Source organism: Carettochelys insculpta, chromosome 3 (genome assembly GCF_033958435.1).
Source record: "Carettochelys insculpta isolate YL-2023 chromosome 3, ASM3395843v1, whole genome shotgun sequence".
Classification (NCBI taxonomy): Eukaryota; Metazoa; Chordata; order Testudines; family Carettochelyidae; genus Carettochelys; species Carettochelys insculpta.
The window spans coordinates 208827614-208855373 of NC_134139.1; the positions used below are offsets into that span (position 1 = coordinate 208827614).

At 50.4% G+C, this 27760-nt stretch overlaps 1 protein-coding gene across 1 annotated transcript in view; it reads left to right on the forward strand.

Annotated features, from left to right (window-relative positions):
* The first annotated feature begins 37 nt into the window (after positions 1 to 37).
* Positions 38 to 27760, forward strand: part of HADHA (hydroxyacyl-CoA dehydrogenase trifunctional multienzyme complex subunit alpha) — a 45839-nt gene continuing 18116 nt past the window's right edge. The window contains exons 1-10 of the mRNA XM_074991518.1: positions 38 to 155; positions 6451 to 6492; positions 6583 to 6653; positions 7661 to 7794; positions 9269 to 9407; positions 10539 to 10658; positions 10735 to 10837; positions 21350 to 21472; positions 22165 to 22283; positions 23179 to 23235. Of these exons, the coding sequence (XP_074847619.1) occupies positions 68 to 155; positions 6451 to 6492; positions 6583 to 6653; positions 7661 to 7794; positions 9269 to 9407; positions 10539 to 10658; positions 10735 to 10837; positions 21350 to 21472; positions 22165 to 22283; positions 23179 to 23235 (996 nt within the window). The 5' untranslated portion in view covers positions 38 to 67. The remainder of the gene's footprint in view (positions 156 to 6450; positions 6493 to 6582; positions 6654 to 7660; positions 7795 to 9268; positions 9408 to 10538; positions 10659 to 10734; positions 10838 to 21349; positions 21473 to 22164; positions 22284 to 23178; positions 23236 to 27760) is intronic.

Genomic DNA, 27760 nt, shown 5'->3' on the forward strand with positions numbered 1-27760 from the left:
GGCATGTGAAAAGCCCCCCGCTCCGCTCGCGGGCGGGTCCTTTTCCCATTCGACCTCCCTGGGCAAGATGGCGGCCGCGGTGCGGGCGATTGGGAGCCTGACGCGCTTCACGGCGGCAGCCAAGTACAGTCCGCCCCGCCGCGCCGGCCTCCGAGGTGAGGGCCGGGGGCTGAGCCGCGGGGGGGTCGCTAGTGCTGCGGGGGAGAGGTGGGGGCGGGGGGCGCTCGTGCCGCGGGGGAGGGACGGGGGGGCTGAGTTGCGGGAGGGGGGATCGCTAGTTCTGCGGAGGAGAGGTGGGGGCGGGGGTCGCTAGTGCTGCGGGAGGGGGGGCAGGGGCTGAGCTGCGGGGGGGTCGCTAGTTCTGCGGAGGAGAGGTGGGGGTCGTTAGTGCTGCGGCGGGGGAGGGGGCGGGGGTCGCTAGTGCTGCGGGGGAGGGGCGGAGGGTTGAGCCGCGGGGGAGCGCGGGTGGGGTGGAGTGGGGGCTGATCTGCTGTTCTGGGGGGTGGGGGGTGTCACTAGCCCTAGTGGGGGGGCAGGTCTGATCCTCTGCCGGTGCATTGAAAGGTCTGCTGTGTTGGGAGGCTGGTGCTGTGGGGGGCGATGTCCGCTCTGGGGTGGGGGGAGAGCAAAGGCCCACTCTGTCTGTGGGGTTGGAGCTGTTCCTTTGCCTATGGGGGGAGGAGGGGCTGCTCTGTGGGGTGGGGTCTTTGTCTTCCGTAGCTGCCTTTGTCTGGTTTAGTTCATGCTCTGCATGGGATGGGATGTCCCAGGCTGTTCATGCCCATGGGCAGGCCCTGGCTGCTGTGTCTGTCAAGGTGGCAGCACTGCCCTGCCAGTGGGCCTCTGTTTAGGGCTTGGACCACATCACTTGTTTTTTCTGATCTTGCTGCTGTGGGGGCCACGCAGCATCTACTGATGATCCCCTGTGTACTTCAGTATCTGGCCCTTAAAGACGTTTAAATCTCTGGCATGGCAGTCTCTGAGTTTGTCATACACTTCCATGTTAGCTGCTGAAAGTGGACCACATTCTCCCTGAGTGAATAGACCTAATCAACTCTGTCCTTTGTGGTAATTGGACTCCCTCCGTTTCATGAGCCTGTATAATTAGACCCTTCTCTGGGAAGCTACATTCACGCATCTGACATAGTGGGCATTTTCCCACAAAAGCTTGTGCTCCAAAATATCCATTAGTCTATAAGGTGTCACAGGACTTCTTGTTGTTTTTTGTATCTCCCATAGTTGCATTTGTTTGTTTTTGTTTTGTTTTTTTTAAACCAATGACCTTCTTGGTGCTGGAGCTCTGTTGTTGGGCTTTAATGAATAGATCAGTTTGGCGTGAGATAATTGATACTTAATGGACTGCTTGTTTTTTGTGAAGCAAGAGTCTAACATGACTACTCCTCTGAGACTATCCAAGAGTATGGTTGTATGTAGAATGTCATTGTAAAACTTGTCTACTGGATTAAGAGTGCACTAAATTTCATGCAAACCTATGATGCGATCTCAGTTAACTGGAGTGGCTACTGACTTACACTAATTGAAGTGGCTTTGTCTAATTCTGCCTAAAGTACAGCTGTGGCAGTGCTTTAATGGGGCAGTATAGTCACACCACCAGTGCTGTGTGTAAACCACTGCCTTGAAGGGAGTGGCTAACATCCCTGGGAGCCTGTTTACACTGGTACTTTACAGCTGTGCATTTTGCTGTTCCCTGGGGTGATGTTTCTTCACAACATCTAAGCAAGAAAGTTACAGCAGATTCAAGTGACAGTGCAGAGAAGCCCTTAGTCTGAGTCATAACTTGTCTAGTAGTAGCATCCTTCAGTCTACGTAGACTGTGGATCGCGCCCTTCATAGTTCCGTTTGGCATCCTCATTTGCAGCATCAGCTGTAACTGTGAAGACCCACATGACAGTGACAGTCCTTGCTGCATCTGTATGTAATGGGTGTGTGGCAGGTCCTTGCTGTGCTTTCTGTGGGCTCGCTTCTCCTCTGCTAGCTGTCTGATCCTCAGCTCACCCTTCTGAAGGCCCTTCTATAGTTCCTGCCTCCATCTGCTGCGATCGTCTGCCAGCTCCTCTCAGCTGTCTGGCTTGATGTCTACTTCCCTGAGGTCTCTCTTGCAAACGTCTTTGTAGCGCAGCTGGGGGCATCCGGGAGGTCTTTTGCCAGAGGCTAGCTCACCATACATAACTTGTCTATATCAATAGTTAGAAGAATTAAGAGACCTCTGATCAGTTTGTGAAATTGTGGGCTCCTAATCCAGTGAACGAATCACTGCAGTTTTCATTAGTTTGTTCCTTTCTTGTTACTCTCAGCAGAGGTGCCCAAGACACCAATTTACACCTGTCCTTGGGAGGTCACCAGAGAGGATTTCCTCTTGTACATAAAGTTAAATGGTTTGAAGGGAGCTAGATTTTCTTATGAATTTAGAATTGTAACTCTCTCAGCATCACATGAGTATACAAGCCATGAAGAGACATGGAAAAAAAAAAGGAATTGCACCTTTAATTCCAGAGACCTTCGTCTGTTTTGCTGTTCCTTGTTTTCAGGATTCTCCCTTTGCCAATAACCTCCTCCCTTAAAAATATGTGTTGTTTGGAACCCTGTAATCTTCATAGTTGACAGCCATCTGCCTGAAACAGTCTTGTGTTTTACAGACCCCCTAAATCAGCGGTAGGGCAAAAACTGAGGACAAGAGCAGCGCGTACAAGTAAAGTTGCACGATCTTGGTGCCATCCCTAGTGCACACGTTCCCACAGCTGCTCGTAAAACAGGCAACTTGGTGAAAATTTTCTGCCTTGCACCCTTGTGGCGCCTAGTTCAGCTCATGGGTGTAGGGTAGAAACATGGGCAACAGCCTGTCATCCCAGGCTTCTCTTTTTGTGCTCCCTTGGTGCTCTGCTTACTTCTGGATCGCAAGAGGCCTGGCCTTATGGAGCCACCCATGGGTACTGTTGTCCCCACCTCAAGCAGCATGCAGTCTCCTGGTGAGTTCCAGAGTAGGGAAGGGAACACAGAAAGAGACCGAAAGTGAATAAAACAGGAGAAAATGAGGCAGCAATGTTCATCTTCCAGTTCATCGCCAGGGAAAGGGGGGCTCCACCAAACATGGGGAAAGTTCAGGTGAGCTAAAATACTACTTTGCCCTTATAGTGCTCACTGCAAGGTGGGTAACTTCTCTGCTTCAGTCTCCCCATCTGTAAAACTTCAGTTGTTCTGCAAAAATAGCAGTAGCACTCAGTTCATGTTGCTCGTTTTATAAGTAAGTGGGTATTTCTTCTGGTATCAAAGTGCCCAGGTCTGGCTGGCTGTGTTCCTTCTTGTTCATTCTCATTAGGGGTAGCTTTGGTTAAATTCTGCCTTCAATAACTTGTTTACGTCCCTGTGGTAATGCTTGAATTCAAAATTTTGAGTAGTAACAGAGAGGGAGCCGTGCTAGTCTGTATACTATCAAAACAAAAAAGCTGTCAAGTAACACTTTAAAGACTTAACAAAATAATTTATTAGGTGAGCTTTCGTGGGACAGACCCACTTCTTCAGACCGAAGAAGTGGGTCTGTCCCATGAAAGCTCACCTAATAAACTATTTTGTTAATCAAGTAGCACTTTAAAGACTGCTTTTTTTTTTTTTTTTTTTTTTTTTTTTGGATTGTAAAATTTTGGTTATCCTATAATGGAAACTGCTACAGAAATGCAAAGTACTACAAAAGTTGAAGTCCATTCCCCTCCAAAGCTCATTTTTTGCAGAACCAAACAAGCTAGTTTTTTTATTTTTATTTTTTAAATTTGGTTTAAAGAATCGAAACAGTTCTTAACAAAACTTTTTTCCTGCAATGTTGGACATCCATTCAAAAGTGCAATTGACTAGAAACTATCGGCAGAAATGAAGCTGATCAATCTCTTTTCATTGCCCAAGCAAGGTGAACAATAAAATACAAGTCACAAAACTAAATATAGGTTTGTCTTTCGGTGCCAGTATAATGTTGAGAATGTATAAGGGGGCTTGTTGATGTTCCTTTAAAAATAAGAGGATCTTATCTATAACCTTGAGTTGTACAAAATCATGCTGCCATTTGTAAAAGACTTGCTGTTACTAAAAACTACCTATAAGCCACATTTTATTGTAGTTGCATTTTAAGCCTGGTTATTACGATCCAAGAGTGCTCTGGCCTTTGTAACTTTATAAAGATAAATTTCCCAAGATACCTTGTATCAAAAGTATTTCACTACTTTTTGTATATTTATTTCTCAGTCACCAAAATGTCTAGATGTCTTGCGACAAAAAAAATGATATGCTCCCTGCAACCAGAGAGCTTACAGGCTATATAGCTGCAGGCAAAATAAGGGTGAGGTGATGAAGTGGAGCTTTTTTTTTTTTTCCTCCCAGATTTAGCTTTGTGCACCTTTAGTCTGTTTTGCTTATTAAAGATAGTTGTAGGGACCAGAGTTTGAAGAACTTCCCAGAAAGTATTTAAGCGGAACTCAAGAGAAGCAAATGCCCATTAGACCATGGAATTTGGTAGGGACTGGTGGGGAATGCTGTCAGTTACTTGTATAACTTTGTGAACTAAGAGATTCTGAATCTTTGAAAAGACAGGCCTGTTAAGTGAAGTGTAGAAAATTGTCAGCATATCCAAATGCAAAGTCATCTTCTACAAACAAAAATACAGCTGTTAGTGACTCCTGTCACTCTCCCCAGACTTTGCCATAATCTTCCTATGACTGTAGTGTAGACTCCTTGGGGAGACGGTGGGGGGCATTAAAAGCTGGGGTCTTGTAATTCATTCTCAGCAGTTCATTGCATTTCTCTCTCCTGCTGCATCTGCTAGTGTGGTGCAAGCCGAGGGGTAAACAGCAATTCTGAAGGCAGTGCGTTACTGCCCTTTAGCACTGGAATGTAGGCTGCTGAAGCCCTGCTGTGAAATGGTGTGTTTTACACCAAATGACCAGGTGGCTAATCTTAATGTGCTGCAGCAGTTGTGCAGCACTGGCAAAGCAAGCACTTGGTTTTGATCACGTGTGGCTGGCTAGCCTAGCCTTTCGGTGAAGCCTACGCGGGCTGGAATCGTAAGGCTATTAACGATTTCAGCTGAGGCTTGTAATCTGGGCCTCAAACTTGGGCAGAAACCCTCTTAAAAGCACAGACTTGGAAAGCAAAACCAGGAGGTGAATTTCTCTCTAGGAGAGTGCCACCCAGGCAGTGGTAATGTGATGCATGTTTTCCATCCTCCCCAAATGTAGGACAAAGGTTAGTTTCTCGTGCCAGGGGAAGGAGATCATTCAGAAATGTAGGGCAAAGTGCATGGAGCAGCTCTAAGACAAGATGACGTGGCTGGGGGGTAGAAGATAAGTGGTGATTTGTAAAGCAAAGTGCAGGGTGTCTGATTAATCATTGCCTGACCCTATTGTCTGGCTGGAGATTGGTTCCCCCCAGGTGGTCCCTCTCCTGGTTTGCCCCATTGTTTTGCCTTTGGGAATAGGGATGGTCTGTCTCATGGGCTGGCACCTGTGAATAAGTCAGTGTAGTACCCTGTAATCTAATAGCTGGCTACTGCCAGCACACCAACAGAGAGATACTGAAGAACAGCTTCTTGGCTTGTTTGATTCAGTAGCTCGTAGCAGGGGCTCCCACAGACGGGGGAAGCAGTTGCTGGCTGCAATAGCTACAAGCAGCCCAGAACTGCATTGGATGAAGCTTTTGTGCAAGGTGAAGTTCACCTGAATAGAAGCAGGAAGGATTTTAGAGTTATACTGGGGCTAACAGGAGATGGTTCTGCAAGTGAAAGCTTAACTGTCCCTTTCTGCTTGTTGCTTGTGGATTCTCTGACTGCACCAGAAGAAGACGTTTGCACGGGTGGTGACTGAAATTTTGTTAGCATAGAGGTGGGCGGGAGAAGAAATGTGTTTATGGGGACTTGGTTTGTGGTGCCTCATGCATTCCTTTTGCTCAGACTAATCCCCCAAGGCAAGCAGTGATAGCCTTCGTCCATGCGTGGAATGAGGCTGGAGAATGCACTCTACTAGGACAGGGCTGCTGTGTCTGAGAAGGTATTTGATCTCTGATTCTGAGGGGTAGAGCTCTCCAGGATGCGCCATGTCATGGAACCTCTGCAGTCTGAGATAGCTCTGTACTTGCAACACATCCATAAGCCAATGTTGAATTATGCACCCTGACAGCAAAGACGCAAGCTCTGCTCTGCTTGCAGCATGGGTGGCTCCTGCCAAGCCTTGTGGGCCTCTTGCATTGGCATTCGCAATGCTGGAGAGTCACCTGCAGGGGTCTGTGGCCCAAAGGTCGGTCAAACAGGAAATCTCTAGAAGCTGTTTGATAGATGGGTGGGTGACAAAGTGAAAATCTCACTCGGTGGCTGCACTGAAGATGGTTCATATAAATGTGGCTGCACCGTTTGCTTGGCTAAGCCTGTAACTCCTGTTGACTTCTCATTCTTAGGTTATGCCTGCCGGAATGTTACCACCTCTTCATCTCTTCGGGGTGAGTGTAGATACACAGTGATTTGGAACATTTCCTGCTGAAACCTCGTGAGAACCTGTGTCTGAGAGATCTCTTGTCTCTTGTTTGCAGCTAGAACTCACGTTAACTACGATGTTAAAGGAGATGTTGCTGTTGTCCGTTTCAACTCGCCAAACTCAAAGGTATTGATTTAATCCCAAGGACTACCAGACCATCCTTTTTCAGAAAGGATAGTGGGACTAGATGTAAGCAGTCAGAGGAGGCATTGACAATGACTAAAGGTCTAGAGTCCGAAAAGGCGCATGGTTTAGATTGGAGGGGGTATGCACTAGCATGAGAAGGTGTGTTGGGTGCCCCATTTACTCTTTGGCAAGACCAAGAGGAGCTCTACTGAAACTTCAGGGAAATATATTTACATAAGACATTTCTGTACTTAGTAAAGTAAGCTGTGGAATTTTGACACAAGATCGCCGAGTCCAAGAACTTATTAGGCTTCAACATCAGTGATCCATTGGTATGGGTAATGAGACCATCCCTAGATATGGCATATAGATTAGCATGGGTAATTGCTTCAGACATCCTCTTGCTTTAGATTATGAGCCAACCACTAATGGATGAGTGTTGAGGCAGATTATTTCATAAGAGCACGTGATGAGGTTTCGCCTTTGAAGCATCTGGAGCAGGCCCAGAGCTAGAGGCTGGCTGGGGTCTGCTGTGCAAGTCCTGTGGCACAGATTCAGATGATCAGACTTTCTAGCAGAACTCTGCTCTGTGGAATTTGGCTGACTACAGCATTGTAATTAGAACCCTGTGGGTGCCGTGTCCATGTCCACAAGAAAAAGCTGTGGATGTTCACGGATTTTCAGGGCTATAATTCTAATTGTGCCAGGTGATAGGTTTACCCTGCTATCCTGGGTATAGCCAGACTGTCCTCCTCCCCTTCATAAAGCAAATGTAGGCAGGTAGAGCCCAAGAGAGCTCCTGTTTCTACCTGCTCTCCGGCCAGGTGAAGAGGAGGAAGTGGGTCAGTCTGTTCCCCCCTGCTGTCAGCTGGGGCAGTTTCATAGGTAAATCTTCTCCCTGGGAAATCTTTTTTGAATGTGGGGCAATAGAAAGGTGTGTGCTCCACAAGGGATTAAACTCTACCTCCACCTTTAGTCAGTATTTAGAGTTCATTTGCTGTCTGCAGGTCAACACTCTGTCCAAACAGTTGCAGTCTGAGTTCACCGAGATAATGAATGAAGTCTGGGCCAATGAGGCTGTCAAAAGCGCTGTCCTGATCTCCGCAAAGCCAGGCTGCTTCATTGCTGGGGCTGACATCAAGTAAGTGGTGGGGCATAAAATCCACCTGCTGGCTGGTGCCGGGCCCATGTTGACTTGGTAAGCCTCACCCCCTGGTTACAGTTAACTGGTGGGAGCTGCCCCAGCCCAGCAGAAAGATTACATAACATGAGCTTACTTCCTCCGTAGTCAGACAGCAGTCTGATCACCACGTCTATCCCTACAAAACAGCAGGCCTGTAGCACTTTAAAGACTGACAAAATAATGTATTAGGTGATCAGTTTTCGTGGGACAGACCCACTTTTTTATGGTCTGGCTCTGATCTGAAGAAGTGGGTCTGTCCCACGGAAACTGATCACCTAATACATTATTTTGTCAGTCTTTTTAAAGTGCTACTAGACTGCATTTTTTGTTTTGATAGAATACAGACTAACACAGCTATCTCTCTGTTACTACACAGCTATCCCTGTGTATCTCAATAGATAGTGGCTTAGCAGGGTCTGGGGCTGATGGCTTAGAGTGGTGGGTTCCTCAGCATTGACAAAGATGTGTTCTAGGAATTATTTAAGTGAGGTTCTCTGGCCTGGCCTGTGTAGGATGTCAGACTAGATGATCTCTCAGTCCCTTCTGGCTCACAAAATTCTAACACATTGACAGCACTTCCCTGATTGCAGAGGTGCAATCGGAAGAGCAGGTACACTGTGTTCTATGCAAATCAAATTGGGCCTCAGGTTCCTTGCACTGGCAGGTTGCCGCTTTTTGCTTCCGGTTTTGGAGCTCCCTACTGTTGAGAAGTTTAAACACAAACTGCATCCTGGTGCCCTGCCCAGAGGGTTAACGGTGAATTCTAGTTTATTCTCTGCTAAGCTCTGCCAGCCCAGTTAGCACATGTAGACTTCAGAGTACCCTGGGAGCTTCTTTCTGGGGCCAGGATTTCATAGTGCAGCTTTCCATCTGGAGGAAGAAGCTAGGTGGCCAGGGAAAGGGTGACCTCTGTGCTCTAACACAGACTCCCTTCCCAACTCTGACTCAGTATAAAGTATCATGGAGGTGGCAGCAGCTAGAGGTAGTAGCTCTTTCCCTTTTTTTGGAAAAGAACAGGTTGAATGTAGATATCCCTGGGTCTCAGCATGAAGATGGCCCTGGCTGGCAACAGGGCCTGTTCCAGGTGGTGCTGTTTCTTATGGCTGAGTGTGAAATCAGAGTGTTGCCTTACAAACCTGTCCTCCTCTCCTCCACCCTCCTGAGGAGGCTAGCATTTGCAAAGCCCTTCCTCCCAGCACTCCCTCCCCTATGTTTGATCTGCAGATGCTCTCTAATGCAGTGATTCATCCCACCGATCTTAGCAGGTTTCATGCATTGCTTGGCAAGCTGGGACTAGGGGGTTACACTGATCCTGCATCTCTCGTAATAGAGCTATGGGGAGCAGGCAACCAAGAGCCTGAAGTGCTCCCCCTTTAGTGCTGCTTTCTCTGCACTGCCAGGCACAGCTGATCACCTTTCTCCCCTCCTGCAGTATGATCGAATCTTGCAAGACTGCTCAGGAAGTGACTCAGCTTTCTCAGGAAGGACAGAAGATGTTTGAGAGACTTGAAAAATCTCCAAAGCCCATAGTTGCTGCCATCAGTGGCTCCTGCCTGGGAGGAGGACTAGAGGTACTGGAGGGAGTTGTAGGGCTGCCGGCCTGATGGTGCTGTTATTCTGGCATGAAGCAGCTGAGGTCTCTGGGCTACTTGGGAGAATCCAGCTGCAGTGCTAAGATGATGCAAGTGGGATTTCAGGCCTCGTGACAGCCCAGCAAATCTGCAGAATTCTCTCTATGACAAATAGCATGGTGGTTGTGCTTCAGGTCTCTGGTATAATCCTCCTTCTCCTTACCTGGTGAGACCTTCAGCTCAAAGTGCAGGGATGGACTCTGCCAGTCTTTGGATGGGAGGCCTGCAGGGAAAGCGCCAGACCTGCCACAGGAGATGCTGGCGACGTGACAGATGGCCATCTCTCCTGGGGTGGAAGGGATCCCTGAGCATTGTGCTGGAGGGCATGCTATTGCAGCTGCTCTTTTTCAGATGAGACCACGGTTCAGGTCCTGACTGCTTGTGCGCCTGAGCAAGCCCTTGTTACAGCCGGGATGTAAAATGGGTTTCCTGGCCAAATCACACCTTAGGCTGGATACAATTACTCATCTTCCAGTCCCTTGTAATATCACGTGGGTACAGTGTTACTTCCTACTCGGAATGGTTTAGTGTTATGCACTGTCAAGTAGCTACCGCACACCCCAGTGGGCCTCGGATCTAGCCTAGGGGGGTGGCAGAAAGTGCATAGCCTGAAGCTTGTAAACTCCAGAGCTTTTCTTGTGTCTCTGGATGAAAGGCGTTGTCTACACGCAGATTATGATTGCTAGGAATGAATTCTTGGGGATTGTGTTAGTCCCTTGGCTTGTCTCTGTGGTGTTTAACCTCAGCCACCTAGGGCAGGGGCTGGGCTTGGTATCTGTGGGTGGTAAATGCCGTCTTCAGAGCCACAGTGTTACTGTGTAAACAAGATTATGCTCTGATTGCACTTAATTAGATTAGCCAGTAAGAACCAGGTGATACGTAAAAGTTCCCTGGCTGGGGTGTGCATGACTACATGGGACCCAGTGTCCATCCCCAGAGGTGGAAGACCCAGGCAGCTGTGCTTGCGTAATGAATGGTTGTGGTGTGTTTTGATGGGCCCTTGCATTTTCCCCAGCAAGCCGCTACGGAAGCGCAAGCTTTCCATTGGATATCTTTTGTCTCCTATTCTAGTGTGCCATCTCCTGTCAGTACAGAATAGCAACAAAGGACAAGAAGACAATCTTAGGCTCACCTGAGGTGTTACTGGGGATACTGCCAGGTGCGGGGGGTACCCAGCGGCTGCCAAAGATGGTAAGTTGAGAGGATAACCAGTCCCTTTCCTCCACTTCACTATCCCCAGGTCTGACACCCTCTGTCTGCCTTCCAGGTGGGACTCCCTGCCGCCTTTGACATGATGCTGACTGGGAGGAGCATTCGTGCTGACAGAGCCAAGAGGATGGGGTTGGTCGACCAACTGGTTGAGCCACTAGGTCAGAGGCTGAGATTCAAGAATGGCCTTAAAGCTACTTAGGGGACTAATGTGTGCTCTTGGGGTTAAATCCTCCAATTTGACTAAATGGGCAGGGAAGGCCTTGAGGCTGTCATTTGCCTAATAGGATGTGGCGTTAATCATCTGGGCTGGGTGCTGTTTTCCAGAGTCTCTGCTTTGGAGGAGGAACCAAGAATTGCAGTGTAGTGTGTTTGCGGGGTGGGCACACATTTTATGTAAGCTAGGTGAATTTGCCAGGTTTAGAAAACAGGGTGGCTCTGTCGCCCTTTTTGCGAGCAGATGAATCTGGGTAAGATCTTGCATTCTTTGTCGATCATGAGCACATCAAGAGAGAGACCCGTGGTATTCCCACACAGAATCGTAGAACGCTAGAACTGGAACAGACCTCAAGAGGTCATCAAGTCTAAGTCCCCTGCCCTCACAGCAGGACCAAACACCATCTAGAGCATCCCCAGTAGGTGTCTGTCTAACCTGCTCTTACGTATCTCCAGCAATGGAGATTACACAGCCTCCCAAGATAATTTATTCCAATGTTGAACCACCGTGAGTACTGCCTGCGGATGTGGTCGCTCCATCTCCAGAAAGATAAATTGGAATTGGGAGAGGTTCAGAAAAGAGCAATGCAATGACTAAGGGTATGAAACAGCTGCCATTTGAGGAGAGATTAGTCAGATTGGGACTTCTCAGCTTGGGAAAGAGACAACTAAAGAGGGATATGGCCATAAATCCATGACTGGTGTGGGAAAGTAAATAAGTGTTATTCATTCCTCATAACACAAGAACTAGAGTGTCACCAAATAAATTGGTAGGCAACTGTTTTAAAAAACAAACCCAAGGAGGTATTTTGTCACACAATGCACAGTCGGCCTGTGGAACTGCCTGCCAGAAGGTGTTATGAAGGCCAAGACTATAACAGGGTCCAAAAAATAACTAGATAAATACAAGGAGGATAGGTCTGTCAATAGCTGTTAGCCAGGATTGACAGGACTGGTGTCCTTAGCGCCTCTGTGCAAGATGCTGGGAAAAGGGGATGGGAGGGATCACCTGGTTCGTTCATTCCCTCTGGGGCGGGGCGCATGATGTCGGCCACGTGCAGAAGGCAGGATCCTGAGCTACATGGACTTTTGGTCTGACCCAGTGTGGCTGTTCATATGTTCTTACTAAAAGACTTACCCAGAGTTACTCAAGTCCTTAACTCCGTTTTTTATTTTCTTCATTTAAATAATTGCTCTGGAGTGGAGCTGGGGATGAGGGTTCAGTATGCGGCTGCTTAGGAGGAAGAGACTTATCCCCGTCCTCTCACCACAGCAGTCTGGTGCCAGGAGAGAAGCATCTCTCCGTGGCTGGTGCAGCAGGTGCAGCCCGGGGAGAGGTGCCCATTCCCTCGGCTGGGGGACAGACCAACACACAAACTGACTGAACTGTGTAGTAGAGAGCTGTCCCTTTCTCCATCTCTGTGGCCTGCTTCCCCAGTGGCATTAGAGCTGGCCCCTTGCTGCCTCGCTATGATCATTCTAGAGCACAGCCCTCCCTTTCTGTTTTAAGAGAAACAATCCCATTCCAGGCATGTCCCGTTGTCCCGGCACCTAAACCCTGACCTGGCTGTAATTTGATTGGAGGAAGCTGCCTGCCAAATTTGGTCCTGTCTGTTACTGTTTAGCAGGAGCTCTTGAACAAACGTGCTCGGATATGTAGTACAGGTTCAACCTCTCTAGTCTGGCACGCTGGGCACCTGTCCAGTACTGAACCAGAGAGCTTGCTGAACTACAAGGAGGCCAATATTGTCTAGCAGCATTACCAACACTCTACTGCTTGCTGGTCTCTTAGGAAAGATTTAGAGAGAAATTCCAGCTAAATAACAGAACAGAACTTCGGGACCCAGGGCTGGTGGCTGTTAAACTTTATGGGACTATGGGAAACCTGGCCACACCCATGATAAGTGGCTGTCCTGTTAACTCAAATCATGCCAGACCACAGATGTTGCCAAACTAGAGAGGTTCAGCCTGTGATTAAATGAAATGAGAATCCGCAGGCCTGGATTTCTGGACAATGTTTGTACTCTGCCAAATAAGTGGTCTTCTGTTTCTCCAGTGGCAGGAGACCCTCAGAACTCTGTGCTCTCGGAGTTGCTAATTAACTTTGTTAGACGGGGAAAATGACTTGCAAGTTGCAGTCCTGATCCCAAGTGCTAAACCTGTTGCTTTCTGCTACTCCTGTACTGAGTGACTGTCTGGGGCTTACTGGAGAGGGTGAACCTCAGCCCAAAAGGTGAAAACTTGAGATAGCTTTCAGCCTCAGGAAACGGGGCTGAGACTGGAAATAATGGGGCGCTTTTAAGTTCTGGTGGCTGATCCTGCCATAATAGTCCACGATTGTGCTGATTTTCATGGGCCAAAGCCCGGTAAAGGGAGCATGTACGCCTTTTAAGTTCTCACCTGAAAAGACAGCCTCTGTGCCCTCCGGAAATGCAGTGGATAAGTCCCCTTGCTCCTGTATCTCGCATCTCCCTGGCTCGTCCGGCTGAACGCTGTCAGCATTCTTGCTGGTCAGTAACCTAACGTTTATGAGTGCCCCAGCCTGTACCCGAGTTCAGTGTAACCCATGTATGGTCACTTCCCCCGCATAGCGCTGCCTCTTAAAAAGGAGCAATGTTCCTTGCTGTACTTCCAAATTCTCTTGGCCTGTTTTGAAAGTGCCATGAATTTTAAGGAGATGGGGTGGGGGGTGTAATGTCTCTTGGTGGACCAACTTCTACTGGGGAGAGAGAGAGAGAGAGAGAGACCAGCCTCCAGCCCACACTGAGCTCTTCAGGGCTGGTCTGCGAAGGTGACTTACATCAGCTTAACTCCTTTGCTCAGGGACGGGGCCATGGGTGGTGGGGAGGACAAGGGGGGCAGATGCCTGGTGATAGAAGGACCTGGGGCTCTGGGCCGCTTTGCTGTAGCTGGAGCCCCAGGCTGTTTAAGTCCACACTGCTGGCCTGTGTGACGCTGAGGACAGGTTGCAGGAGGTTTGACGCAGTCCGAGTGCCGCTGAGCACTGCCAACCCGTAGCCCTGCCCCTTCTGCCTGAGGCTTTGCCCCTTCTGAGGGACTCGGAGCCCCCTCCCCATTGCCAGCCCTTCTCAGGTTTGTGAATAATCCACCGCGTGAGGGACGTAGGTGAGCCAGCCTGACCCACAGCATGAGCTCAAGGAGAGAGTTCTTCCATCAGCCAGGTACAGCCTCTCAGGGAGGAGGGCTGCCTACACCAACAGGAGAGCCTCTTCCCCGGTGTGTGTAGAGTCTGAGCGAAAGCGCTGCGGTAGTGCCCCAGGGAATTCCAGGTGTGGACAAGCCCTCAGGAGTGTCCCAGCGAAATGCAGGGCAGATTGTTTAGCATCAGGCGTTAACTTCCACTGAAAGGGGCTGTTCCCGGTGACATGGCCAGTTAATGTCTCTGCAGTCACAGGACAAAACAGGAGGGGCTAGTGCGTTACAGATCGAGATAATAAAGGCAGTGGGTGTAGGGCTTAAGGGCAAAGCTACAGTAAAAATGCAGCTGCGCCCCTTTTGTGTGGAAGCAAAGATGCCCCTACGCTGGCAGGAGAGAGCGTCTCCTGCCAGCGTAGTTAATCCACCTCGGCAGAAGGTGAGAGCAAGGCCAACTAGAGACGCTGTCCTGCTGACACAGCGCCGCCCGCACAGGCGGTAGGGTTGACATAACTCGTTCTGGCATGTGGATTTCTTGTCCCTTGAGCACCGTCACGCTCTCACCGGTCTGTGGGGCAGACCTCTCCCGAGCCCAGGAAAGTGTCGAATTTAGCCTCCCGTGCTCCTCTGGAAGGTGGTGTTTGAGGGTTTCCTTTGAGAAGGAGGATTCAGAGGTCAGATATGGAGTGATCGCTTTGTGAAAAGTGCTTGCCCCCTGGCCAAAGAGGTGCTTTTGTCTGTCTGTTCCGTGAGTTCATTCAGGCACATAGCGATTGTCTGCTTTCACCCTCATAGCTGCTGTTGGGCATTTTTAGTGCTCTGGATGAGGTATGTTGCGTGTTGTGATAGGCGTGTGCAAGGCCCATGGCTCCCGAAAGGTGCGTGGGGACTGTGTGTTGATCATTGTAACCTAGCAGATGTGCTTACAGGCTTTGCATTTGTTACAGCAGGCCGTGGTGTTACTTTGAGTTGGTCTGTGGGAGTGTTCTCCTGATGGGGACATCGGTTAGGTTAGGGGAGTTCTATGGTAGGGTTTGGGTTAGATTTGTTTTAGAATGTCCCTATAGAATCTGGGTTGTAATAATTTAATACTGCACATGGGGGGTGATCAGACTGTTTTATATACCGAAGCAGGTTCTCTTGGGATATCTGGGTGGCCCATTCCACGGTGTAATATACTTCTCTGGCGGAGTGTCCTTTCTCCCTGGAGCATAATTGGAGAGGGTCCAGAGAAGAGCAACTAAAATGATTAAAGGTCTAGAAAATCTGACCTCTGAGAGAAGATTAAAAGAATTGGGGTTGTTTAATTTGGAAAAGAGAGGCCTGAGAGAGGATGCAATGACAGCTTTCAGGTACCTAAAAGGGTATTTTAAGAAGGAGGGACAAAAAAATTCTCGTTAAACTCTGACGATAGAACAAGAAGCAATGGGCTTAAATTTTAGCAAGGGAAGTTTAGGTTGAACATTAGGAAAAAGTGTCCTACTTGTCAGGATAATTAAGCACTGAAATAAATTGCCAAGGGTGGTTGTAGAATCTCCATAATTGACGATAAGTAAGAACGGTTTGGATAAATCCTGAGCAGGGTGATGTAGAAAGTTGCATGTTCCTGCCATAAGGGCAAGGGACTGGACTTGATGACCTCTTCAGGTCCCTTCCAGTTCCAGTGTTCTGTGATAGTCTGTGCTATCTCCATGCCTGGCTGTAGAGAGCAGGTTTCTTGGGGCGGATGCTGAATTTATGAAGGCGAGTCTGGTGTTCCCTGGGTTTCTTGCCAGGGTTGTCTGTAGGGCTCCATTGCTAATGCTGATCATGGTGTTTAGGAAGTTGGTGCTGGTGTAGGAGCGTGCCACAAAATTTGGGAGATGGTTAGTGGTCTTTGAAATCGATAGAAATAGTCTGTCTAGATGATGAAAATACCATTGATGTATCTCAGGTAAATCGTTTTTGTGATGCATTTTTTTCCCAGATGTTCTTCCTTGGGGTGGCCCATGAAGAGGTGTTTTTTGAGGAGCCGTCCTAGTCCCCAGGGCTGTTCTCAGGATGTAGACAAAGGGCTTTGTTAGATATAAAGTGAGGATGAAATGGATGAGTTTGAAATGGTTTGGGGGGGGGGGGTGGTCCATTGTCTTGTAGGTATTTGAGGCAGGCAACAACCATGAGGGATGTTGATGTGTCAGGAGATGACATGTTGTACTCTGAATGTCACTTCTTATGCCAAGCAGCCTGCTCCCCCCTCATATTTAGCTGTGACTCTGGTTCCTATTCCCAGTCCTGAAGAAGAGCTTAATGGAGCTCAAAAATCCAATCCAATATATTTTCACCCATCTTGGGTCTCCAGTACACTGGGACCAGAACCGCTACAGCACGGCAACCAGCAGTGGGTATTGTATTTACTGCCTAGCCCTGTGTGATGGGGTTCTGGGGTCCCCCAAGCTCTGCACCCCATCCGCAGGCAGGAGAGTCTCTCACTTAGCAGGAGAACAGCGGGTTTATTAGCCGACAGGACACAGCATTGTACAGAGGAGTCAGTACAGCAGGCAGAGACAGCCAGTCCAATCCATGTTGGGGAGAGGAGGCCCCGAGGGGCCCCCAGAGCTGGGGCCTTGCCCCCTCCTTTGTCTTTCTCTCCCTCAGCCCAGACTAACTGCTTCCCAACTCCCAGTTCCAATTCAAACCCCTCAGGCTCCACCTCCTCCTCCTTTGTCTGCAGTACAAAGATGTTACCTGGTCATCAAGGTTACCCTCAGCAGGAGCCCCACACACACACACACACACACACACACACACACACACACACACACACACACACACACACACACACACACACACACACACACACACACACACACACACACACACACACACACACACACACACACACACACACACACAGAGGTATCCCCCACTCCATCACATCTCTCCCCCCTTCCAGACCGAACTGAGCGGGGTCACTCAACTGGTGACCTGGGGAAGTTCAGGGCTCTCCCCTTGTGACAGGGCATCGGCTGTACCCTCTGTTCTCCCCTCGATGTGCACCACCTCCACGTCATAGTCCTGCTGGGGGAGGCTCCAAGTCAGGAGCTTGGTATTGGCCCTTTTCATGTGATGCAGCCGGGCAAGTCCCTTTAGTTCCCTTGGGTTGGTTGGTCTCCCTGCTTTGGCCCCGGTCCGTCAGCCACGTTCTCAAGTCGGGCGGGCAGAGCCCATACAGATGCTGCAGCACCAACAGATCAAACAGGTTTTTTGTGGTCTGGGTCCTGCCCCATCTGACCACCAGTCCATACAGCTGCTCCAGCCAATGTCTGGAATTCAGTTACAGTCCAGTAACGGAAGGTACAAATGCTTCCACCCTTGGCATTTAGCCAGACCACCACAATGGTTGTGTGCCTCAGTTTCCCCTTCCATGCCACACAATAGGTTTGGAATGTTCCTTCTCATGTCAGAGGTTGCAAGACTAGTTACAGGGAACAATGGTGACATTTCAGAGTTACAGACTCCTTTAACATACAATTCATGCTTCTACATCAATGTCATCATGTTACATGGCTCTTTTCAAACATTCAGTACATGGTACAATTGTACAGCTTTTGGTAGCAGCACCCCTTGGTTACAGCAGTCAGCGTGAGTAACAGAACAAACCCATTGCAACTGTACATTTACGTTGCTCTTTGGTAGACCACAACCTTTGTGCAACATCCTTGAGAATCTGGTATTTTGGGGATAAATGGCTGAGGCCTTTCTTAGCACCATCAAGTTCTAATCTTCTCCCTTGCCCCCTGGGGTGGAAATTTGATCTCTCTGGCTGTGCCCTCCCTTCTAACAAGAGCTGGGCCATTGATGATCTCAGGGAGACGGCCCCCTTCCAGCCAGTCTGGAAATCTGCAAACCAAACTGCTTTCTGAGAGTTGTTTTGTGAGTCCCAGACGCAGAATCCACATGAAGGAATTCCTGTTTATCCCTTACTGGCCCACCAGGCCCAAAGCTCCTTTGTCCTTCCACCTCCAACTACTGCCTCCCCATGGAATCAGAAGTCAAATCCAGTATGAGAATATGAGTGTTTCCACCATCTGGAGATGGGGAATTGCTGGCCCTCTCCTGCATCCTACAGAGACTGACTGTGCAGCTGTTTTACTTGGTTTTCACAGGGCTGCTCACACTACCTGATAGTTTTCACTTTACTTGCATCAACTTCCAATTCCTGAGAAACTTTTACCCTGCCTGCTTTGGACCCTTGCAGAGCACAGCCAGTGGTTTCACACTCAGGCAGGTCCTGGCCGTCAGGAGCTGAAACAAACTTCTCCCCAGGCAAAGGGCTGGCTCTGGTGCTTACAGGCAAGCACCTTTCCTGTTCACTCTCCTTCACCTCACTCCCATTTTCTGCAGTCCCCACAGACGGGTCAGGAAAAGTTTTAGGGAAATTTTCTTCCTTGAGAGCTCCCCCAAACAACAACTCACCCCTGTCTGGCTCCACAGGGGCACTGCTCCCTTGAGCCACAACCAGCTCCTGTGTTTCACCTACACCCAGGATCACTTCTGGCCCATCAGGCAGATTCCCATGTAATCCCCCTCCAGGCAGACAGCCAGTACCACCGGACAGAAGGTTAGGATCCCTTTCCTCCCTTCTGCTACCAGCTCCTTTATCTTCATCAGTCAGCACAACTCCATTGCCCATCTGTTCTTGTGTCCTGGCGAGAGGATGACTCTGGTAGGACAGAGTCCTCTCACCCCTCCCAGTAACACCTCAGCATCAGGCAAAGAACAAGTACCAGAATCGTCTGGTCTCTGGGATTCCCTGATGATCCTAACTGGATTAGACCAAGTTAAAGCATCATCCCCCCTGAGAGACACAGAGGCAGGCCCACTTCCCATCTGGGCTTCAGCTGCCCTCAGATCCAGCTCTGCGCTCTTGGCTCCATCTTGAGCCCCCACAGGCTCAGGCAAAGGATTCACTTCCCCAGAAGCAGAAGCACTTTTCTTGCACCAAGGACCAGTGTCCTGAGCAGTGATACCACTGCCCATCCCAGAGCCATTCCCTCTGCTCCAGCCCCCATGGCTGGATTCAGAGACACACCTGGAATGCTCTTTTCTGGTGGATCCTTCTCCAGCCACCCCAGGCTGGTGAAGTCTTCCTCAGACAATGGGCTAGTTTCCTCATTGGCACCTTTTCCAAACGCAGGCTCTGCTCTCTCCCCAGGCTGCTGCTGCTGCTGTTCAACACAGACAGACAATGGGAGACACTCTCTCCTTTGTCCCAGCCCCCCGGCTGGTCTCCACACACACACAGAAGGTGAAGCAGCTTCTCTCACAGACAACTTGCCATTCCCAGTGGATCAGCTGCTTTCCTGCACAGACACACAGGCACCTTCCTCGGCCCAGGCCTGGAAAACTCTTCGCAGGTCTGTCTTGGCCACTAGTAGATGATGGGTTGGAATCGCTCCTTCCCTCCTTGAGCTGTGGCAGGCCACTCGGTTCAGAGCTCCATGCAGTCCGGGGTTCCCTGCCCCGATCCGGGCTCACCTCTGCAGGATTTTCCTTAACCCTCACCTCTGCCACTGCACATCCATGCTGCTTTGTCCAGCTTCTTTAATCTCGATTCGGTTTCCAGGTGCTGCCACTTCACAGTGGAGTTGCTCAGCGTGGTTGCTGGCTCTCAGGCTGATGCCCTCTGCACCCCACGATTCCTGGAAGAATCCCTTCAGTGTGCCAGGCTTCTTGCGGGTCACAAGCTGCCCGGGGTTAGGCCGTAGGCCCCTCTGCCCTCTGGGACCGACTCCAACAGACTCCCAGCGGAACCCCTTCTTCAGTGTGACACCCGCTCTCAGGGACCATGAGCACCCTGTCTTGGGAAGGACTCATTCAGCGTCAGCCTCCTCAGGGGTCACTTGTTCCTGGGGGTTGGGCTCTCGGCCCCTCCACCTTCTGGGACCGACTCCAACAGATTCCCAGGAGTAACCCCTCCTCAGGTGTGACACCCCCTCTTGAGGACCACAACCGCAGTTGCCTGGGTTCGGCCGCAGGCCCCTCCACCTTGGGGAACTGCACCTCACTGCCCTTCAGCACACCTGGGTCTCGCAGGCCCCACTTCTTCCAGGGCCCTGGTCACTTACTGCTGGATGCTCCATCCTCGGGGTGCAGAACATCCCACTTCTGACACCAGTGTGATGGGGTTCTGGGGTCCCCCAAGCTCTGCACCCCGTCCGCAGGCAGGAGAGTCTCTCACTTAGCAGGAGAACAGCGGGTTTATTAGCCGACAGGACACAGCATTGTACAGAGGAGTCAGTACAGCAGGCAGAGACAGCCAGTCCAATCCATGTTGGGGAGAGGAGGCCCCGAGGGGCCCCCAGAGCTGGGGCCTTGCCCCCTCCTTTGTCTTTCTCTCCCTCAGCCCAGACTAACTGCTTCCCAACTCCCAGTTCCAATTCAAACCCCTCAGGCTCCACCTCCTCCTTTGTCTGCAGTACAAAGGTGTTACCTGGTCATCAAGGTTACCCTCAGCAGGAGCCCCACACCCTCTGTGAGACACACACACACACACACACACACACACACACACACACACACACACACACACACACACACACACACACACACACACACACACACAGAGGTATCCCCCACTCCATCACACCCTGTAAGGGGTTAGCTCACCTGCGCTGGTGCGTGTCAGAAAATGCCAAACTACGGAAGCTAAAATACAGTTTTACAGCTCCCTCAAAAGCTGTTTGCTCAACTCCGTGGACGTCATTTCCTTACCTGACATTGAAACAGTTCTGTGGACTGGGGTGGTGCTGTAGAGCTCAGCAGAGGTGTGAGGGAGTGGGGGATGGGTGTATGTCTCAGAGGGTGTGGGGCTCCTGCTGAGGGTAACCTGGCGACCAGGTGACACCTTTGTAATGCAGACAAAGGGGGAGGTGGATCCTAAGGGGTTTGAATTGGAACTGGGATTTGGGAAGCAGTTAGCCTGGGCTGGAGGAGAGACACAAAGGAGGGGGCAAGGCCTCAGCTCTGGGGGCCCCTCGGGGTCTCCTCTCCCTGACATGGATTTGACTGGCTGTCTCTGCCTGCTGCACTGACTCCTCTGTACGATGCTGTGCCCTGTTAGCTAATAAACCTGCTGTTCTCCTGCTGAGTGAGAGTCACTCCTGCCTGCAGATGGGGTGCAGAGCTTGGGGGACCCCAAACCCCATCACAAGAGGTGTGTCCACTTGACAGAGAGACCTATTCCTAACAGACCGCCTCCCCGTTGCATAATCCTGGGGGTTGCGTTGCCCCTCACTGACCCGTCTTTTCTGTGCCCCCAGGACCAGGCTTCAAAGCACCAGAAGAACGAACCATTGAGTACCTGGAGGAGGTAGCGATTGACTTTGCCAGAGGACTAGTCAATAAAACCGTGTCCCCCAGAAGGGAAAAAGGGCTAGTTCAGAGTAAGTGCGGGGGTCGCAGGTGACAGAGCCTCAGCGGGTTAATTCATGAAGTCCCTCTTGAATGAACTGGGCCTACTTTTAGCCAGCAGCAGCCGACCTGGGGTCACCCATGAAGTGGCAGGGTCGCTGATCAGGAGCAGAGGCTGCAGCACACTGGAGCAAAGGTGCATTGGCAGAGCTGTGTGGAAGGGCCCATGATGGGAGGGGTGAGGCGTTAGGACCCAGGTGCGCTGATGGAACTCGTGTGGGAGCCGCTGAGCATGGACCCCCTTTTAGCCGTGGTTAGCGCCCCCTTTGCAGGCAGTGCAGCACGAGGGGGGTGCTGGTCCCTCTCCCGACTCCGTGGCTCCTTTGGCAAGCCGCTAAACCTGGCTGTGGTGCTGCTCAGCTGCAGTAAGTTGGAGTGCTTGCCATCGATTTCCGCTGCAGCCGCCGCCTTTAGCTGCGCATGGAATTCATCACGCTGCCGCGGGCAGTGTGAAAGTTCAGCTGTTTAAATGGCTGGGCCTCCGATCAGCTCTGCGCTGGCCGTGTCTAATGGGGCCTACGCGAGCACCTCTCTTCACCTCTCGTGGGAAGTTAGTGAGTCAGAGCTGCAGCGTTCCCCCTGGCTGCCGCAACCGTCCGTGTGGGCGTACGGGCAGGGCGAGGGCGTGGGACGGCTCACTGAAGTGTTGCTTGGTGTCCTGCAGAACTGACGGACTACGCCCTGTCTGTTCCCTTTGTGAGGCAGCAGGTGTACAGAACAGTGGAGAAGAGGGTGCAGAAGCAGACCAAAGGACTCTACCCTGCTCCCCTGAAAATCATCGAGGTAACCCCCGTTGTGCATCTGGGTGAGATCAATGAGCTGTCCTGGGCAGCACCTCCCAGGACCAGGTCCTGGCTCACGACTGGGCTCCTGGGGACGAGGGTAATGTGAATAATTGGCCTTCCCCTTGCCTTAACGAAGCCACAAATGGCTGCAAGGATTTAGATAAGTGATGTATCAAATGTCTGTCCATTTAGTGGCCCAGGCAGCTTCGTACCTCTGGTTCAGTGGGATGGCCAGTGTTTCACCATCCCCACTCAGGTGCAAGCCTGCCGATATGGGGGCGGGAGCCAGCACCGCAGTAAAGGGAAGGAGGATTGAGGAGAGAGTGTATGCTTCACCCATTGGACCTTTCAGCTGCAGTCCATCAGCCATTGCCCCTCCGTCTCTAGCTAGATAACACGGTTACAAATCCTTGGGAGCATTGGCAGTGTGTTTGTACAGCACCCAAGTCCACAGGGTAAAAATCTCAAGCGAGTAAGTGATTTAGGCCTCTATATTTCATTGAACCAATTACATTTCAGATCCTAAGTCACTTGGGTACATCTCAAAACGTTGCTTACAATATCCTCTTCTTTTAAAACTTTCAGTGGTAGAGCCCCCTTTCTGGGAGCGGCTGTAAGCTGCCCGGGCTGGCTGGTTGGTACCAAGTAGCCTGTCCCCTGAGGCATGCACCACCCGACGTAATTCCATACGCTAAGCACTTAGTGCATGAATTAACCCGAGTCTCCCCATCCTGGTATCTAGTCTGAGTTTGTTGCCATGAGCTTGTCTGGAATAACTTGGAACAGAGGCACATGAGTTTTAAAAGAATCTGGTGCGTAGAAGTGGGCTGGAAGAGCAAAGTGAGCACCATGTGTGAACCAGCCTGGTTTCGCTGTGTCTCATCTGCATCTAGGTTGTGAAGACTGGCCTGGAGCAGGGGAATGAAGCCGGCTACCTTGCTGAATCCCAGGTACGCTACTGTGGGACTCCGGTTTATTCACAAATTCTGCGTATTTGCCTCAGACCTGTTGCTTTTAACCTTGCCTAAGGAATGGTCTTAAGGAGACAGTCCAGGAAGGAGGAATGTTGGCCCCATCCTGTGGCTGTCGTTCTGGGTGTGGCTGGGTTTGTGCCTTCACTCCCAGCACATACACTTTTGTTCTCCGCCACTGAGCTAATGTAGTCCTCTATTCGCAAGTCTGCCTAAGGTGCCCCTATTCCTGGGTCCTAAGTGCTGGGATCTGCTTGTGGAGTAGGCAGGAGCTAGTCCTGAGGGGATTTAGTTATTCGGTCTAGAGAAGAGTGAGGGGGGATGTGCTAGCAGCCTTCAGCTACCTGAAGGTGGGGTTCCAAAGAGGGTGGGGAGGCTGTTCTCAGTGGGGACAGATGGCAGAACAAGGAGCAATGGTGTCAGGTTGCAGTCGGGGAGGTGTAGGTTGGATATTGGGAAAAACTTTCCCCGGGAGGGAGGTGAAGCACTGGAATGTGTTACCAACACAGGTGGTGGAATCTCCATGCCTAGAGGTTTTTATGTCCCGGCTTGACAAAGTCCTGGCTGGGGTGACTTGGTTGGGGTCCTGCTTGGAGCTGGGGGTTGGATTTGATGATCTCCTGAGGTCTCTGAAGCCCAACTAAATGAGCCCAAGTCCCTCAGCCTCTCCTCACAGGTCATTCACTCCAGCCCCCTCATCATTTTGTTTGTCCTCTGCTGGACCCTCTCCAATGCATCCACACCCCCTTTCTCCTGGGAATCCAGGTGAAGATGGGGCCTGGGTGCTGAGAGAGGGAGACTTTGATGGTCTGGGGAACCAGGGGTAGTTGTTTCAGGCTCAGTGGGGGGGTGCAGGAGGGGCAAAGCTTGTCATGGTGAGAGTTCAGTGACCTGCTTATCAGGGGAGCCACATCTGCTGCCCAAAGGAAGCTGCAATCCAGGCACCTGCTTCCCTTTGCAGTTCCTCTGTTGCTTTTCTTCCACATCCTCTCGCTCTCTTCCCCGATCCCACCGCCAGCATTCACTGCTGCACAGAAAACAGGCTCCCAGCACACTGCACTAGCACCCAGGAGGTGGTATTGAGATGCAACCACCTTCTGCATCTGTAGAAATGAGTGGGGCAGTGACACTGAGTTCTGGTTCCCCACCCCCAATGCCTTGCCTCCGGGAGGGCGGGGTGCAGTCCCCACCAAAAAACCTACACCTATTGTCATTCACTGCCCTCCCCCACCACCACCACCCAGAGCCACTTCCCTGTCACTGTTTGTGGGGGCAGCCTTTCTGCGGCCCTCTAGTCATGCAGAACCTTTCCGGAGCCAAGTACTGCCCAGTGAGATCCCCGAGCGCTGGGCTGAAATTCAGGTGCTCCAGACCACGTCAGAGGCGGGCTCTGTCTTGTCCAGTGTCTGTCTGGCTGTGGCCAGTGCCAGATGCTTTCACTCCTAGGGCGTTCGGTGGTACCATCAAATTCTGCCCAGCAGATTTTTAAACTTCTGCGAGTTCTTTGTCAAAAGAAGGGTGCATGCTCGCGCCAGTTCCCATTGTTTTGTCTGAGGGGTTGCCATGTTAGTCTGTACTTGCAAACACGATGAGGCAGCCTGTGGCACCCGAAAGGCTAGCAGGTTTTTTTGGGTGTAAGCTTCTGTGGGCAAAAACCATGCCATCAAATGCAAGCAGCTGTATATTTTCAGTTACTGGTCAGCAACGTGTCAGTAACCGTGCATGTGGGCACGCGTTTCCCCAGGAGCAGAGCTTAACAAAACCCCTGGGACAATCAGTTCCTGTTTCCCATCGTAGCAGGGGAGCCAGACACCCACGACCCTTCACCCCAGCCAGTACACCTCAATGCCCTCCTCTCAGAGCCCAATGGCATGTCCCCCTAGCAGGTAACTGCACCCCAGTTGCAGCTCTTTCCCCCACCTCAGCCAAGCTGCCTGCCTCCTTCTCTCTCCACAGAAGCCAGGGATCCAGTGGACAAACAGTCTGCTGGGCCAGGCATTCCCTGCTTGCCACCTTCTCCTTTCCTCAGGGCATGCTGGGACCTGTAGCAGTCAGGAACTAACTCCTGCCTTCTGCATGCAAGCTGGGCTCTGCCCAGTCCAGTGACCCCCCAGTGGCAGCTAGGAGCACTGCAACCCATTTCTGTTGGTGAAAGGAAAGGGTGTGCACACCTTAAATTTTGCAAAATTCTGCATTATGCAATGGTGCAAAATTCCCTGGGAGTACAGTGTAAAGGGGGGTTTCAAGAAGGCCCTGAGGGGACGGTCGTAGAATAACTTGCCCATAAAGAAGCTTCTCCCTAGGCCCTGTCGGTGGCTGGTTCGTGCCCTGTGGCGGAAGGGCTTCCCTCCCATGGACTGCCTCCCCGCTGAGGCTTTCAGCCCTGTCCTGTGGCAATGCATTCTACAGGCTTGTTGCAAAGTAGTTTCTTTTAACATACTAGGTTGGAAACAACCCTCAGTCTTTAGTCCTGGCTAGCCTACTTAATTTGTCATCTCCATGTTTTTCCACTGCGCTGTGCATCCCATATGCCAGGTCATGAATATAGAACACTAGGACTGGAAGGGACCTCGAGAGGCCATCGAGTCCAGCCCCCTGCCCCAATGGCAGGACCAAGTACTGTCTAAACCATCCCTGATAGACATCTATCTACCCTGTTGTTAAGTATCTCCAGCGATGGAGATTCCACAACCTCCCTTGGCAATTTATTCCAGTGTTTGACCGCCCTGACAGTTAGGAATTTTTTCCTAATGCCCAACCCAAATCTCCCTTGCTGCAGTTTAAGCCCATTGCTTCTTGTTCTATCCTCAGAGGCCAAGAAGAACAAGTTTTCTCTCTCCTCCTTATGACACCTTTTTAGATACCTGAAAACTGCTTTCATGTCTCCCCTCAATCTTCTCTTTTCCAAACTAAACAAGCCCAATTCTTTCAGCCTTTCTTCAGAGGTCACATTCTCTAGACCTTTAATCATTCTCGTCACTCTTTTCTGGACCCTCTCTAGTTTCTCCACATCTTTCTTGAAATGCAGCACCCAGAACTGGACACAATCCTCCAGTTGAGGCCTAACCAGCGCAGAGTAGAGCGGTAGAATGACTTCCCGTGTCTTGTTCACAACACACCTGTTAATGCATCCCAGAATCATGTTTGCTTTTTTTGCAACAGCATCACACTGTTGACTAATTTAGCTTGTGGTCCACTGTAATCCCTAGATCCCTTTCTGCTGTACTCATTCCTAGACAAGCTCTCCCCATTCTGTGTGTGTGAAACTGATTGTTCCTTCCCAAGTGGAGCACTTTGCATTTGTCTTTATTAAACTTCATCCTGTTTGCCTCCGACCATTTCTCCAATTTATCCAGAGCATTTTGAATTATGACCCTATCTTCCAAAGCAGTTGCAACCCCTCCCAGCTTGGTATCATCTATATACTTAATAAGGGTACTTTCTATACCAATATGTAAATCGTTGAAGAAGATATTGAACAGAACCAGTCCTAACACAGACCCCTGCGGAACCCCACTTGTTATACCTTTCCAGCAGGATTGAGAACCATTAAGAGCTATATGTAGCATCTATCCTAACACAAACCCTTGGGGTATCCCATTGTTAGCCTTCTGCCATCCTGAAAACTGGCCACTTCTGGTCTTCCTGTCTCCACTGGTTTTTGATGTGGGTCAGGACTCTATCATGTACCATCCAATGGGTAGGTGTTTCCCCTAACAGCCTCGTGAGGATTTCTGTCAGTCTCGTTGAAAGTCCAGATTACTCAGGTCTCCGTTTTATGGACGTGCTCAACAAATCTTAATAGGTTAGTTAGGCTCAGGTTTCCTTTGCCGAAACCTTTCAAATACCTGGAAGACTGTTGCATGGAGCAGGGAAAAAATTATTCTCCTTGGCCTCTGCTAATAGGGCAAGGAGCAATGGCCTTAAACTGCAGCAAGGGAGAATTAGGCTGGACATTAGGAAAGAACCACCCGACAGTTGGGAATTGAGTACTGGAATAAATTGCCTGGGGAGTTTGTGGCATCTCCATTGTTGAAGATATTTAAGAGTGGGTTAGACAAACACCTGCCAAGGAGATGCTACTTGGTCTTCCCGGGAACGTAGGAGACTGGACTTGATGACCTGTCTAATTTCCTTCCAGTTCTATGATTCTGTGACATTTTGCTGGTTTGTTCTGTGCCCTGTTACCTGGTACTGAAATAAGTCTCACAGCCCATCTGCCTTTTTGACCCTCCTGTCCTCTGACACGGTAGCTGCTTTGGTAGGCTTCTGCAGGACTTGGGGTGGGGTGGGATTCTGTCTGTTGCTAGCCACACAGCCCTCCTAAGTTTTGAGGTCATGCTGAGACAAACATCTTGCACTTCAGTCTGACCATTCCTCGTTGACCAGTAGTCCAGGGTAGATCTTCCCAGCATCCTCTGAGGAGTGGGAGGAAATCACTTATCAGCAATGGCTTTTTATTTGGTTGCTCTCCTTGCCCCCTGGGGAGAGACAGCCCTGCAGA